The sequence below is a fragment of the Eucyclogobius newberryi genome, unplaced genomic scaffold, assembly GCF_026437365.1.
Source record: "Eucyclogobius newberryi isolate DKJ021-1_F unplaced genomic scaffold, fEucNew1.0.hap1 SCAF_20, whole genome shotgun sequence".
NCBI lineage: Eukaryota > Metazoa > Chordata > Actinopteri > Gobiiformes > Gobiidae > Eucyclogobius > Eucyclogobius newberryi.
The window spans coordinates 6,977,418-6,994,103 of record NW_027315835.1 but is presented as its reverse complement, the minus strand read 5'-3'; the positions used below and the strand labels follow the sequence as shown (position 1 = coordinate 6,994,103).

Sequence of the window (16,686 nt, the reverse complement as noted above, 5' to 3'; positions counted from 1 at the left end):
GGGGTTAATGGCGGCGGAGCGTCAACGGAGCGTCAGCGGAGCGGTGCGCAGCGTCAGCGCGTCAACGGAGCGTCACGGAGCGTCAACGGAGCAGAAAACAAACAATTTATTCGTGTTAAAAAATAAACAAAAATGATCATAAAAGCATTTTGTTCATCCGGATCTGTACTTTAATTTATGAATAATGATTGAAATGTGGAGAAACTCAAAGTGGAATAAAAAGAGTAATTTATGTCAATATTTTGAAATGAATATTAGGGTTGAAACGTTTCTTAATCTTTGCATGTTTTGTTTTTAACCATGTTTGTTCTTGGACCAATTTGTGCAACGTTCAATTCACAAAAAATGTGCTAAATGTGGTGAACCGTGAAATGATAATCTGGTTTATAATGAGTTTACTTTGCGTTTCTTCCAAAGGTGTGAGCGGAGGATTTTACTGACTGTTCATTTTGAAAAGAACAGATAGTTTATAAGATTAAATGTCACACGTTATAGAAATATTATTATCGTTGTTAAACAGGTTGAATATAAATCAAGGGTGATTTCAACATTCATTTCGGCGCTGGTCCTTTAAACCTGCTCTTGTTCCTTTACTTTGGCGTCTCATGATTTAGAACGTACACTTAGTCAGGCGTTCCCTCGTTAGGATTTGTCATCAGCGCCCCATCTACTGGCAGCAGAGGGAATTACCTTGGTGAAATAAACAAAAGCTAGCTCTCCCTGGCATGCACACAGTTGTGACGAAGGTGATTTGAGGCAGAAATGCTCAGAGTCTGTGATGGTTTATGGACTTAAAGCTCGAAAACATGAAACAAACAAAGTGAATGAAGTGCAGCTGTGTTTGATGAGGAAGAAAATATACGTCCTTTAGGATTCTTCAAAACTGGACCAAAGATAAACTATTTTTGCCAACGTTTACTTTTTTAATTGTTATATGATGGACATTTATTGAATTTTGTGAAGTCGTTGCTTTGACCTGATTATAAATTCTGTGGCAGAGTGTTGTTTTTATCAACCAAGCCAATGATTCAATTATTAAATATTAATGTTTCTTTATTTTTATTTAAAAAAATTTAAAAGATTTACCTTCAGATTTGTAAATAAAAAAATCCAGAAACCAGGTCTAAACCAGGACTAAGCCAGGTCCAAACCAGGTCTAAACCAGGACTAAATCAGGTCTAAACCAGGACTAAACCAGGACTAAACCAGGTCCAAACCAGGTCTACACCAGGACTAAATCAGGACTAAACCAGGTCTAAACCTGGATTAAACCAGGTCTAAACCAGGACTAAACCAGGTCTACCCAGGTCCAAACCAGGTCTAAACCAGGACTAAACCAGGTCGAAACCAGAGCTAAACCAGGTCTAAACCAGGTCCGTTATGCTTTGAAGTTTTTCTTTCTTTATTCCATGTTGTCCACTATGTTATAAAAAGGGAACTCTTAAGTTGCTTGATCTGCTGTACATAAAAATAAAGCTGTAATCCACGTATTTAAATGCGCCACTCTGGGACAATTTGCACTACAAACCCACAAATAAAAAATTACCCGATAATAAAATTAAAAATGAATCAGACTTTTACCTGGATTCCGCTTGGACAGTTTTGTTTTATTTGTCCAAAAGTCATTTTTACTGAGTTTAACCTTCAGCTTTTAAAAGAGAATTGTCAAAACTCAACTAAAGCTCAAACTGTAGTCAAGCAGGCAAACTCCAGCTTCACTCATTCATATATTTAACAAAGAAAGCCTGATTTCCTGTTTCTGAGCTCGTTCTTTACTTGTGATTAGAGTCAAACCGACTTCAGAGTCCAAAACTCTCAGCTTCACAAAGGCTCCAGAGGGTCAGGAACTCAGAGTCTCAGCTTCACAAAGGCTCCAGAGGGTCAGGAACTCAGAGTCTCAGCTTCACAAAGGCTCCAGAGGGTCAGGAACTCAGAGTCTCAGCTTCACAAAGGCTCACGATGGTCAGGAACTCAGAGTCTCAGCTTCACAAAGGCTCACGAGGGTCAGGAACTCAGAGTCTCATCTTCACAAATGCTCACGATGGTCAGGAACTCAGAGTCTCAGCTTCACAAAGGCTCCAGAGGGTCAGGAACTCAGAGTCTCAGCTTCACAAAGGCTCACGAGGGTCAGGAACTCAGAGTCTCAGCTTCACAAAGGCTCCAGAGGGTCAGGAACTCAGAGTCTCAGCTTCACAAAGGCTCACGAGGGTCAGGAACTCAGAGTCTCAGCTTCACAAAGGCTCACGAGGGTCAGGAACTCAGAGTCTCAGCTTCACAAAGGCTCACGAGGGTCAGGAACTCAGAGTCTCAGCTTCACAAAGGCTCCAGAGGGTCAGGAACTCAGAGTCTCAGCTTCACAAAGGCTCCAGAGGGTCAGGAACTCAGAGTCTCAGCTTCACAAAGGCTCACGAGGGTCAGGAACTCAGAGTCTCAGCTTCACAAAGGCTCCAGAGGGTCAGGAACTCAGAGTCTCAGCTTCACAAAGGCTCACGAGGGTCAGGAACTCAGAGTCTCAGCTTCACAAAGGCTCACGAGGGTCAGGAACAGCTTCAGCTTGAAATAAAAACACAAATGAGCCAAAAAACAGCAGAAACTGTGACAAAAGAGACACCTGCTGGACCACAGAGGAAGTGCACCACTCCAGGAACCAAAAATAAATAATCTCGATGAAGAAATCCATTGTTTGTCATTTATGAGTAAAGACGAAGACTTCAGAATGCCACAGTAAAAGCCTCAGACACGTGTGAGTGACGTCAGAGCTGCTTCAAACACATCTACTGCACATTTAACAGCACAATACAAGAGTCTGACACACAAAATCCTGACTTTTAGCTTTTGATGGTCAAATACTCACAGAAAAAAAAAAAAAAAATTGTCACTTTTATCCATAGATATATTACACGCGTAAAAGGCTCTCGAACACAAAGTCAGTAGCTTGCGCGCTTGTGTTTTTATCCGCGCCTCGTCTGGACGATCGACGAGAGCGGAAGTGTCCGATGAGCGCGTACGAGAAGACGTCCTGCGGCCTTGTGCAGAGCGATCAGGGCGACGCTGGACAGTCCATCCAGTGACAAGAACCGGCTCCGAGAACTGACCGAACAGAATGATGCAACTTTGTTCTCACAAGAGTCACAAGAATCAGATTCAGCAAAAGTTTCTGGCCATTGTTGATGAACAAAATTCACATACAACGATGAGCTATAATAAAAAGAAGATAAATAAAAATCAAATAAGACATTAAAGAACAACGTCAGAGGGAAAAGAAGCTGTTCTGGTGGTCGTAGTTGATTGGCCGTTCAGGGACATCGCCGAGCAGTCGACACAGCCTCGGGTCTCAACAGTTTATCCAACATTCAGTATCTCCAGGTGGAGGCTCTTTAAAAGCTCGAGTCGTCTGATGTCGAGCGTTGTTTTGTCGTTTAGAAGGTTCATGTCATCTATCTCCGTCTTCATGTTCCTGTTGCAGAACTCCAGCGCTCCTTGCGTGTGCACCGCTTTGTGCAACTCCTCGAGCCGCGACTGCAACTCGCCGTTCGTGTCTTGCAGTTTTTTAACGTGTTCTTTGTGCCTTTTGTATTCATCCACATGCCAATCAAAAACCTCTTTTTTGTCTCCCAGACCCAGAGCCCAGATTTCCTTCTGCAGGCCGTCTTGCCTTCGCTTGAGAGCCTTTTCCTCAGCTTTGAGGATCTTCAAACGGGCTTTGAGCAGTTCCGTTTGTGCAATCTGATCCTTCAGCATCACCAGGTTTCTGTACAAGTTGCAATTCTGTCTTCTCAACTTATCGGTGTTGAATGTCACTTTCTGAATCCCTTCATCAGTCGCTTGGAGCTTTTGTAGTTCTTTCGCGAGTTTCAGATTTTTCTCGTTCAGTTTCTTATTCATTGCCTCGAGATCTGCTTCCTGTTTGTCGATATGCTTGTGACTCTCCGACTTAACTTTGAGGTCTATGATGTCCTTCTGCATCGAGTTGATTGTCTGCTGTTTCCAGTCAATGCTCGTCTTCAGCTCCTGTATCCTCTTGACTTTGTCCTTGTATTTCGAGTCTTCGGCACGGTTGCCCTTGTATGTTTTGGTTATCGTCTTGAGATGTTGCTCGAAAAACTTAAATTCTCTCTCTAAGGCGTCTTTCGACAACTCTATGGCCTCGCATTTCTTTACCCAACACGACTCTTGAGCGAGAGTCCACATCATGTTGTAAGTTTCGTGCCTCAGCAGGTTCAGATCCGTGCGTTTACCGTCTCGCTCCAGCTGCAACTGAGCATGGCGCGCTTCGACATCTTCCTGACAGAGCTTTGTTCTCAGCCGCTCGAACCCTTCTTGCAATTGGCGGGTCTGGACTTTCAACGTCTCTATCTCTGCTTCGAGTTCGCTGCACTCTTCTCGAACCCCTTCTTGACTCCACTCTTGATCTCGCAGCTCCGCGCAGCCGAGACGAAGCGCGTTCTTTTTGCGACAGAGCTGCTCGACTGTAGACCGCAGCCGAACACAGCGCTCGTCCAAGTCTTTTAGAGGGTACGCAGACTTTAGCTCCTCGTACTCCTCTTGCATTTGGCGGTTTTTGGCCTTCAGCGTTGCCAACTTCTCTTTCAATTGCCGACTTTCGTCCTGGACCGCGCCTCGGTTCAACACTCTGTCGCGTAGCTCCACGCAGCTTTCATACATCTCCTTGTTTTGTCGACGGATGCGGTCGATTTCGGATTTTAGGAGGACACGGCGCCCGTCCGTGTCTTCTTGGGGGAGTTTGGATTTGAGCTCTTCGTACTCCTCTTGCATGTCGCGGTTTCTGACTTTCAACGTTTCGACCTCCTGTTCCAGTTTCCTCACTTCTTCCGCGGCCGTCTTCGTGCGGTCGATCTTTCTCCACAGCTCGACGCACCCATTTGCAATAGCGTAATTTTCCTCCTGTATGCGATCTTTCTCAGCTTTTAACTGAACACGTACCTCCTTCAGGGGCTCATCTTTGCTGAGCTCTGTTTGAAAAACTTGATGCAGCTCTTTAAATTTTCTTTTCTGGCTCCTCAAGAATCCAATGTACTTTTCAAGCTGATTGGTCTGTTCCGTTGTCTTCATTAGCGCACTCTCAGCTTCTCTTTGCCCATCTTCTTTCAGGATATTGGTGGCGGACAGCAGTTCATCCAGAAGTGCACAGTTTTCAAACATCGCGGCTTCAAAAGCCACTTTGAGTGCAAGACATTTCGCTTTCTCGCAACTGCCATCAAAAATGTTTTGTCTCAGAATGGCATTGTTGTTTGTCATTGTGTCCATTGCTGTCACGTAGGTTTTAAAGGAGTCATTGAAAACACTCACGTGTTCCCCTGACATTTCACAGTTTAAGCTGAAAAATGACATAAAAAATGTGATTGGCTCAAATACGGCAGTAATAGACAAAGATTAGTCAAGTGTTGAATGGAGATAAAAAAACTAATTATCAGTTGTAGGATTTACTCTGAAGTTCAGTAAAGCTTTCTTATCGTGCTCGTTGTTGTTGTTTTATGGCGGTTGGTATTCAAGCGCTACATTACCGCCAGACTTTATTCTTTAGACTTTATACTTTTCTTTAGGCTTCATTCTTCAGATTCCGACTGGCTTTATTCCAGAGCTGACTCTTCTTCATCTTCCTCTCCTTCTTTGGTGTTTGGTGCTTCCGCCGTACAACTTCATTCTTTAGGCTTTGATACTTCATTGTTGTCGTTGCTTGGCAGCCATGTATCTACTGGATTGGGCGAGGACAGGAGACCAGCGACGCCCCGACCTCCATTTCTTTACTCTGATTACTCTGATTCTACAAAAGTAGACTTCCTTCACTCTGACTCCCATTTAGAGCTTTCAGTCTGGTTTCTATTTCCGTCCATTCAAGCTCTTTTGTTCAGAGGAATCTTCAGCTTTAGCAATGATCCTGGTCCTTTCAGTTCTTTAGAGTTTGAGCAGCTCGGTTTATAACATCCACCATAAAAAGCACAAGATCCTCTCTGTCCACAACCAAGGTTGTTGTTGTTGTTGTTGTTTTATGGTGGTTGGCATCCAATTGTTGCATTACCGCCAGACATAACACCAAGGTGTTCTTAGTCATTCTGGAACCTCCACACTTAGAACCTTCACACTTGGAACCTCCACACTTGGAACCTCCACACTTGGGAGCAGAGTTGGCTTCCCTCACTACATCCACTCTCACCTCTTAACTTGATACTTTCTTGACTGCATAGGATAAACCTTGAGAGTCTTTCGTTTTCTGCACCTCAGCAGATCTTTTGCTAACTTCACGCCCCCTGTAGGCAGAGCTATGTCACGCCCCCTGTAGGCAGAGTTATGTTCTTCCCCACAGTTACAGCAATTCAGTTTTGCTCCTTGGTCACAATTCCCATACTCGTGATCTCCTGCACATTTACTACATCGCTGCTTCCCTCTGCAGATGCTGCTACTCCTCTGACCGCCTGTGAGAACTCCTCTGACCGCCTGTGAGAACTCCTCTGACCGTGTTTCTTTCAGCATCAGACACGAGCATGTTCATCCAGACTTTTAATCTCAATCGCTTTCCTTTGCTGAGTCTTTGCACACAACCAGCAGCGAGCCATCTCCACGGACTCTCGACTCCTTGACCACTCCCACAGCCTTATATAGGCCACTCCCACAGCCTTATATAGGCCACTCCCACAGCCTTATATAGGCCACTCCCACAGCCTTATATAGACTCGTCGTCATTGCCACTGGACTCCACTCCTTAAAGGACGCATTATCCTGTGTAAGCTTCATGATCACCTCATCAGCAGCCTCATCCTGCTGCTCACTTCCAGAACCCTCGGACGAGCTAAAGGACATTTTGCGTTTCCGGGCACCAACAGCCAGAAAAGGTTGCTCCTCCCCTCTGTCCAGAACGCCACTGACCACTCTCCTACGCCATCTCCTGTTCCTCCAGACTCCCCACAGCGCAGAACCTGGGCTGCCTCTGGGTTGCCTAGAAACCGAGTCTTTGCTGTGTACTTCTAATCACAAGCTCTTTGCTCCAGCAGGTGGCGCTAAATGCACCTTTTCAGTCGGCTGAGCAAACACCATTAAAAGCAACTTTTAACAGCGTTTGGCAGCAAAAAGGTGCATTTAGCGCCACCTACTGGAGCCGTACGTCTGTGTTTACGCTATAGTGCCTTTAAAGGTTATTGTTTATCTTTCTTTTTGTCACACCTTCACACAGTTTGTTTTTCTCTTTTTTTATATACAGTAAAATATTGTATATTTTGTAGTTTTTCTTTAAATTTGTACATAATCCTCCTCTAGATCATAGTTATTTTCAGGCTAAAACGTGCTAAAACGTGCTAAAACGGTCTAAAAAATATGAATTTAAATGAACCACAGCAGCTCAGTCCTTTTAGACGCTTAAAAGATTGAAATATTACAATGTGAGTTCGTGTTGTGTTTATTTTTATTTTTTTAATGAATATTTAGTCTTTTTTTTCATCTGGGAAAATTGTGTTAAAAATTATGAACAGCCCAAATAATGCATCATAAATAAGCGTCAATAATTTTGTTTTAAATTTAGTCTAATCTAGAGATAGAGTGTCTCCTTATCTCTGTCTCCTTGTCTGTCTTCGTGTCTCTGTCTCCTTGTCTGTCTCCTTGTCTCCTTGTATCAGTCTCCTTGTCTCTGTCTTCTTGTCTCCTTGTATCTGTCTCCTTTAGGACAAGTACGAATCAGGTTTGTGGAGAGCCCACACAAAATAAAGACACAGGTTTTTCTAAAGTTTTCAGTGCAATTTGTTTATTTCTATGTATTTATTTTTATTTCAATTGTGTGTTTTTTACAATGTTATTTACGTGAACATTAATTACCATCACGATCAAAAAGGAGCAGAGAGAAAAAAAATTCTGTTAAAAAATCTCTAAATATCTGCCATTGACATACATTTACGACACGCCACACTTTTTTATTATTACTTATTTCATATGATTTGTTTCGAGATTATGCGATGTTTTTAAATTATAATCCAATCCAAAGTTTTACTCCGCCCACAGATATTCCCAGTTGTTTGTGTGAGTGGTACAGGGGCAAAGGGCAGAGACAGGTGGCGCCCCCTGCTGTCTGGATGATCGGGTCTTTGCGTTCTCACTTTATATGTCATCGTGAGTGTTTGTAATTACAATCATTTAGATCTAACACACAATTGGTTAATGTCTTAAATGGACTTTATGATTAATTCGTACTGCAATTTTTTTGTAATGTAATCAGAGGTTTAATTGTGTTTTCGTGTGCGTTTCCCCAAACTTCCGTGCAGTAAATGAAGGAAAGATCAAAGTACAGTATAGAAACCATCGTGCTTAACTTTATGTAAGACTGATACATTTTTGCATATTTTCCTTTGCATATTGTGAGAGATTGGTGGCAAAGGCGGTTAGCGCTCTTGCCTCCCAAGAAGAAGGGTCCCGGACCAGACCAACATCATATGATCTCTCTGGGTGGAGTTTGCATGTTCTCCGGCTCCTCCCACCGTCCAAAGACATGCATGTGTTAGGTAAAAATTGGTAAGTCTACATTGGCCCTAGTGAATGAATGTGAGAGTGAACTGTCTGTCATGTCTCTGTGTTGGCCCTGCGACAAGTTGGCCACTGTCCAGGGTGTACCCCGCCTAAGGCCCGAAGTCACTGGGATAGGCTCCAGTCACTCGCGACCCCGAAAGGGAACAAGCAGTAGAAAATGAATGAATGAATGAATATTGTGAGATTTCCAGTTCAGTTTCTCTCCCAGTGTCGCTCCCAAAAAATGTATTTCCGACACTCGTTGAATTCCATAAATGGACGACTGGATGTTATTTTTGGTCAAAGTTTGCATACATTTAGTCTTGTTTACATTTAACTTATTTTCTTTTAACACGTCCTTTTCCATGGTCTTTGTTCAGTCGTTTGTATTGTCATCAGCAAATACACAAACTGCAATATTTGTGATACTGCACATAGATCATTAATGTGTCATGTGAAAAGTTCAGGCCCAAGAACAGACCCTTGGGGAATCCCACATTCAATATTTAGTTTTATTGAGGTCAAACTGTACAAAGTGTTGTCCATTTGGCGAGTAGGAACTGAACCGATTTAACGCTCTTACTGTGGTATCGAAGGCTTTGTTTATTCTCAGTTGCCGTGGCGATATGTTCTGTTGTCTGTGTAAGTGCTAAAGCTGTGGATCATTTTTTCCTGAAACTCATTTTACAAATCCTTTTTCCCAGTCCATATGCAAAGAGTTTTTCTAATATTTTAGCTAATTGGCGAAATCAAAGAAATTGGTCGATAGTTTGTTCGGTCATGTTTATCGCCCGATTTAAATACAGGTTATAAATGTGACTTTGAGGTTTTGCTATACAATCTTTTTTTTTTTTTTTTCAAATTGTCAGATCTTTACAAAATACCTTTGACCTCAATTTATGTATTTTCTTCATTCACTAAGTACTGAATGTTACGTCATAAGGCGCTGGTACAGCTGGCAGCCCGGTGTAAACGCTCTCTCTTCTTTCTCACACTTATTGTGCTTTATCTCCTATATTTTGTAAATATAATTAGTATATTTTTTCTATTTTACTGTACGATAGGGACACGCGCTGGAATAGTTTTTTAATTCAACTGTTTTTGACTTTTTTCGGCTGGATTTGAGCGTTTTTCGTTGCGTTGTTCTGACGTGAGCTAGCTCCGAGCCAGCCCACCAGCCCCCCTCCGCGCCCTCCGGCCGCGCTAAAGTACGGCGTGTCGTCGGTACACGTTTATATACACGTTTATATGAAAGAGGAACTTCACGAACGATCGGGACACGCACTGGAATCGCTTTAAATTAACTTGTTTTGACTTTATTCGGCTGGATTGAGTGTTTTCGTCGTGTCGTTGCGATGTGTCTTGGCTCTGAGTCCCCCGGCCCCGCCCCCCGGCTCCGGCCCCGCCCCCCGGCCGGTGCCGTACCGCGTTTCCACAAAGGAGGAACTCATGAAACTGCAGAGAACAGTCGTCTTACCCGGAGATCGTCACGTTATCCCGGCGCAATACTGACCTAACCTAATACTGATGTGCAATTCTGTCGTATGTGCAATTACTGTGAAATTCATGTGCAATTCATGTGCAATTACTGTGAAATTCATGTGCAACCTATGTGCTGTCGTGACACATATTCATGTGCAATTACTGTCGGGATCACATGCAATGGTATTTATTTATTTATTTATTTGTCTATGGGAGTTTTTATTTATTTATAGGAGATCTTCTACTGAAAGTGTTTTTCAGACTTCCTATAAGTGATCTGTTCTTCTGTATCTACCTCTGTATCTACCTGCGTTGCACCAATGAAATTTCCCCATGTGGGACAATAAAGGAATATCTTATCTTATCTTATCTTACTATGGTACATTTATATTCTGTGCTTTCTTTCCCATCTCTCCTTGTGATACTCTCCATGTCCCTTTAATTTATTATATTATTATTTCTATTATCAAGTCATATTTTTGAATAATAATCTTTTTTTTGCTCTTCTTAATATGCCTGTCAATTTTATTTTGATATGTTTTGTATTTATTTTCGGCCTGTTGTATTCTAAATTTAACAAAATCCCGATGCAGTCATTTGGTAACCATGGTTTCTTATGTTTTTCTCTCCACTTTCGACTTGTTCCTGGACAGTTCTCGTCACAGGAGCAGGTCCCGGCTCAGGATCCAGGATTTCCCCCCGCGGAGTTCCCTCTTGCTTGTGGGCGTGTCTTCGGCGCACGTCACGGCGCAGCGTCAGTCCCCATGCGTCATTACGTCACGCACAACATGGCCGCCTACATCCAGCGCTTACACCACATCTCTCTGCACGTCTCTAACGCGGACAAAATCGCCGGTGAGCTCGTTTCCAAGTTTAAATTCAACCTTTTCGCCGCAAGGCTCCGCGACAAGTGCAGACAATTCGCTTTCCGCAAAGGTCGAGCCGTTTTTGTCGTAAACGAGGCCAGATCGCGATTGAATGAGTCGAGTTTCGAGGATGTTCACGCTGGAAACGGCTGTATTTACGACGCGGGTCCGCGTTACGCGCTGGACACGGCCGCAAACGTGTGTTTTGAAGTCGAAGACGTGCAAAGGTCATTCCAGACGTTGCGCCAGATGGGCTGCAGCTTCCTCGTCCCTCCCACGACCCTGCGCGACGTACGCGGCGCGGTCACGTACTCCGTGGTCAAGTCGCTCGTGGGGAACGTGCGCCACACGCTGATCGACACGTCCGCGTACGGAGGACGCTTTCTGCCCGGGTTCGAAGCGGTGGACGAGGCGAGCGAGGGCAAGGACGACCCGGCGTGTCCGGTGACGCATTTCGACCACGTGACGTACGCGTGTCCCCGGAAGTTTACGCGTGACGTCATGGTGTGGTACGAGAGGTGTTTTGGGTTTCAGAGATTCTTCATTGGCAGGTAAAGAACGTCTGAGCTTCTCCTTTAGGCCTGTAGTCGACTAAAACACGCTCTGTGCGTCGATTGTCCGACTAAAAGGCTCAAAGTATTAAAGGAGACATATTATTAATGACACATTGGACTGCACTTTTCATTCAAACGAAGGGAATATGATTATATTTAAGGTTTGACCAAACATTTTGCCTGTTTTTCCTCCATTTTGGCAAAGTTTATAATCTGAATTAGAAAAGGTTTATTGCCGTTGTCAATGAACAGAGGAACTTGCTTTGGCGATTCGATTCAACAACGTCACTTCCTGGTTTGACATGAGCACAAATATGACCTAGAGGTAATTCCACAAATGTTACCTAGCAACCGGACTGTAAACAAGTGCCAAAATCTGTTAATCTTGTCCAATATATATATGACGACACCTTTATTTTGTTAAATTTGATGTTTAAACTGTCAAAAAAGGTGTAAGTCGCAATTTGTTTCTGCATTTTTGATGGACCGGTGCGTTTTGATGACATCACAGAGGGATTCCGTTGTGGAACCTCCTGTAATTTTCAACTTTTGTCAACTTTTCATCACAAACTGCAACTTGACTGATGTAAAACTATGATTATTGTTCACCAGAGGGACGAACTCGCCAAGCGTCATATGTCATAATTTAGAAAAAACTGGTTAATTGTAGAAACAGCATCAGAAATCTCGACTTGTATTTTCATGATTATATTGGCCCCGCCTCTTCGTACTGATAAGCCCTTCCTCCTCTTCTTCTTCCTCGGTCAGTAACGAGGACCTGGAGGAGGGTTTGGTGTTGGACCAGGAGGACATCGGCCTGCGCCTCACTGCCATGGAGTACTGGAAGTGCAGCGAGAGAGGCCTGAGTCTGCCCCGCGGCCACCAGAGGGAGCCAGACTGCAAGTTTGTCATTGCAGAGTCTCTCCCCAAGCAAGGTACACGTTTAGACCTGGTTTAGTCCTGGTTTAGTCCTGGTTTAGTCCTGGATTAGACCTGGTTTGGACCTGGTTTAGACCTGGTTTAGTCCTGGTTTAGTCCTGGATTAGACCTGGTTTGGACCTGGTTTAGTCCTGGTTTAGTCCTGGTTTAGTCCTGGTTTAGTCCTGGTTTAGTCCTGGTTTGGATCTGGTTTGGACCTGGTTTAGACCTGGTTTAGTCCTGGTTTAGTCCTGGTTTAGTCCTAGACCTAGTTTAGTCCTGGTTTAGACCTAGACCTAGTTTAGTCCTGGTTTAGACCTGGTTTAGTCCTGGTTTAGACCTGGTTTAGTCCTGGTTTAGTCCTGGTTTAGTCCTGGTTTAGTCCTGGTTATAGTCCTGGTTATAGTCCTGGTTATAGTCCTGGTTATAGTCCTGGTTATAGTCCTGGTTTAGTCCCGGCCCTTGAATAAACTAAACCCTCTGTTGCTCGGTGTGAAGTTCACGTTTGTGTTTGGCCGTTGTCAGGGCGTAACCAGGTGGATCGGTTCCTGGAGGAGCACAGAGGAGCCGGGATCCAGCACATCGGCCTCTACACCACCGACATCGTGTCCACGGCGCAGCGCATGGGCCAGGCCGGGGTCCTCTTCTTCCGCCCACCGCCGGCCTACTACAGCGAGGTGGGTGTGGCTGAGTCCCTCTGTGATGTCATCAGTGTGCGTCACAGAGACAGTTTGAACCATGGTTGGACTAAATAAAGGTGTTTTATGGTGTTATTGTGTGTCAGATCAGAACTGTTGTGTCATTTATGTTGAGTTTGGCTCTTAGTTGCTAGGTTGCTAGGTAACAGCTGTGGAATCACCTCCTAACTGTGTCATATTTGTGCTCGGGTCCACCAGGAAGTACAATTATAAACTTTACAAAAACGGGCAAACTGTGTTAGTTTTAGTGAAATGTTTCTGCATTCATTCCCTTTTGTCAATGATCGGTTAAAAAATGACAATCTCCTGGGAATATAAAAAATAAAAAAGTCTTAAAGGGCCCGTGACGGGTTACGATTGTCTAAGGTTGACTTTACTTGGTGTGTTTGTACCTGTCGTACATATACATGATAGTTTTACACCAATCAAGCAGGTATTTGTGGAGAAGATGTTGAAAAAGCTGTTGAAAATGACAGGAAGTGACATCACACCAGGGACACTCATTCCAGTTAATGGTTTATGCAGAATTTACACAAAGAAACAACTTTTTTTTTACTCTAAACATGAATTTAACAAAAGTCGCTCTCATATATTTATAATTGTCAAATTTAAAAAGATGTGACATTAAATGGAGTTTTGGCCCAGTGTTTGCTGGGTAATTTCCTAGTGTGATGTCATCGATTACAAACAGGAAGTGAAATTATAAACTTAAAAGATCTGCTATTCTGAGAATTTGTTGATTTTTTTTTTTTAGCAAAATTCAAACTATTTATCTAATCTGCATTTTCATTGAATGAGTTGTCCGACCTGTAGGGGGCGCTTTAAACTGAGTGTAATTCCCTCTGCAGCTAGTAGATGGCGCCAAAACTTAGTCAGTCTCGGGGGAAACGGCAGAGACTCAAATGTAGTTTGCTTTAAAAGATGAAATTCCAAACTAAAGGTGCTCCAGAGCGAGTTTTAAGGCCGAGAAAAACACAAACAATGCAGTTGTCCTTTTAGTAATAATGGACTAAACTGACATAAATGTGTTTGTTTTCAGGTCGGGAAGCAGCAGGAGATTCTTGACGCCGGTCACAGCCCTGAGCTCTTGTCTCAACATGGGATTCTCCTCGACACCGACCTGCAGCAGAGCGAGCGGTCAGAGGGACGAGAGCCAAGGTCTGGACACGCCCACGTCACCAAACATCTGCACAAACGTCACCGAACATCTGCACAAACGTTAACGAACATCTGCACAAACATCTGCACAAACGTCACCAAACATTTGCACAAACATCTGCACCAACGTCATCAGAAATGCGCTTTATTTGTATTCATCTATAATAATCTTCTCTATCTATCTAGAATTCTCTATATTATCTAGAAGCCTTCAGTCACAGATACCTCCTGCAGGTGTTCACGTAACCTCTGTTCTCTGAGGACACATGAACTCTTCTTTCCTGCAGATACCTCCTGCAGGTGTTCACGCAGCCTCTGTTCTCTCCCACAGATGCCTCCTGCAGGTGTTCACACAGCCTCTGTTCTCTCCCGCAGATACCTCCTGCAGGTGTTCACACAGCCTCTGTTCTCTCTCGCAGATACCTCCTGCAAGTGTTCACGCAGCTTCTGTTCTTTCCCGCAGATACCTCCTGCAGGTGTTCACACAGCCTCTGTTCTCTCTCGCAGATACCTCCTGCAAGTGTTCACGCAGCCTCTGTTCTCTCCCGCAGATACCTCCTGCAGGTGTTCACACAGCCTCTGTTCTCTCTCGCAGATACCTCCTGCAAGTGTTCACGCAGCTTCTGTTCTTTCCCGCAGATACCTCCTGCAGGTGTTCACACAGCCTCTGTTCTCTCTCGCAGATACCTCCTGCAAGTGTTCACGCAGCCTCTGTTCTCTCCCGCAGATACCTCCTGCAGGTGTTCACGCAGCCTCTGTTCTCTCCCGCAGATACCTTCTGCAGGTGTTCACGCAGCCTCTGTTATCTCCCGCAGATGCCTCCTGCAGGTGTTCACGCAGCTTCTGTTCTCTGAGGACACATGAACTCTTCTCTTTCCCGCAGATACCTCCTGCAGGTGTTCACGCAGCCTCTGTTCTCTCCCACAGATACCTCCTGCAGGTGTTCACGCAGCCTCTGTTCTCTCCCACAGATACCTCCTGCAGGTGTTCACGCAGCCTCTGTTCTCTCCCGCAGATACCTCCTGCAGGTGTTCACACAGCCTCTGTTCTCTCCCGCAGATACCTCCTGCAGGTGTTCACGCAGCCTCTGTTCTCTGAGGACACGTTCTTCCTGGAGCTGATCGAGAGAAGAGGTGCGTCGGGCTTTGGAGAAGGCAACATCCGCGCTCTGTGGAGGTCTGTGCAGAGATACATGGAAAAGGAGGGAAATGACGCCAGCGACGACACAACGCTCCAGTCTGCAAAGAGCTAGCTTACAACGCCGTTTATCTGGAGAACATTTCACTTTAACGCCATATATAATGCAAAATGTACTTTGTCATAACATTGTTCCGCCTCCAAAAACGCCGCTGGAGTTGTGTTTCACTTCATTCACGCTCGTTTCATACGTCCTGGTTACGAGCTCGTCTTCTCTGAGCCGCACAAAAAAAACTGTTTCAAATTTCCCAGTTTTGCGACGTTAAAGGGGCTGTTTTTAAGTCCATACGTCATCACAGACTCGTTCTGAGCGTTTCTGACTGAAATCACCCTCGTTCCAACTGTGTGCGTACGTTAGCCTGTTGGGGAGAGCTAGCTTTTGTTTATTTCCTCGTGGTAATTCCCTCTGCTGCCAGTAGATGGAGTGCTAACGCCAAATCTTTGCGTGGGAAATGTCTGACTGATATTCTGATTTTCGAGTTCTAAAACGTGAGATACTGAAGTAAAGTTCCTCAACAGCGAGTTTTAAAGGACGAGAACGAGACAAAAGTGTCGTTTGAAGCTGAATTTCAAACTTCAAACCATAAATCTGTCGTCTTATAAGATTTACGGACGAGACACAACAAAACAAAGGGAATTCAAACGTTAAGACAGAACTTAGTCGCAACAACTATCACAGTCTGTCACACTCTTTATGGCGATGTCACTGTAATTGTACCGGTTAGCTAAAGCTAGCGCTACATGCTAGCTGCGTTTTTTGTAAACGTTCCTAAATGAACGTGAAACGAGGAGATAAAGTCACTCTGCGCCCAAGACGGTAAAATATCAGACCGGTTTGATGTGCGACGGCTTTGAAGCGCCCACTACAGGTGACACGACTCATTCAACTGAAATGCAGTTTAGTCTTTTCGGTAAAGATTATAAAAAATATATATAATGGCACTTTTTTTAGGTTTATAATTTCACTTCCTGTTTGTGTCCTGATAACATCACACTAGGAAATTACCCAGCAAACACTGGGCCAAAACTCGTCTAATGCCACCATTTTCTTTAAATTTGACAAATAGTTATATGAGAGCGACTTTATTTTGTTGAATTCATATTAGAGTAAAAAAAAGCTGTTTCTTTGTGTAAATTCTGCATAAACTTTGACTGGAATGAGTGTCCCTGGTGTGATGTCACTTCCTGTATGAGTGTCCCTGATGATGTCACTTCCTGTATACGTGTCCCTGGTGTGATGTCACTTCCTGTATGAGTGTCCCTGGTGATGTCACTTCCTGTATACGTGTCCCTGTTGTGATGTCA

The 16,686-nt window shown here is 44.1% G+C and overlaps 2 protein-coding genes across 2 annotated transcripts in view; one reads left to right on the top strand and one right to left on the bottom strand.

Annotated features, from left to right (window-relative positions):
- lhpp (phospholysine phosphohistidine inorganic pyrophosphate phosphatase) overlaps positions 1-16,686 on the bottom strand; it is a 420,402-nt gene that overhangs the window by 331,262 nt on the left and 72,454 nt on the right. The gene's annotated exons all lie outside the window — the stretch shown is intronic.
- On the top strand, positions 10,771-16,313 carry LOC140368705 (4-hydroxyphenylpyruvate dioxygenase-like protein). Its single transcript, XM_072455739.1, has 5 exons — positions 10,771-11,407; positions 12,179-12,345; positions 12,854-13,005; positions 14,066-14,184; positions 15,244-16,313. Exons 1-5 carry the CDS (start codon positions 10,779-10,781, stop codon positions 15,434-15,436), a joined length of 1,260 nt encoding a protein of 419 aa, XP_072311840.1. The 5' UTR covers positions 10,771-10,778; the 3' UTR covers positions 15,437-16,313.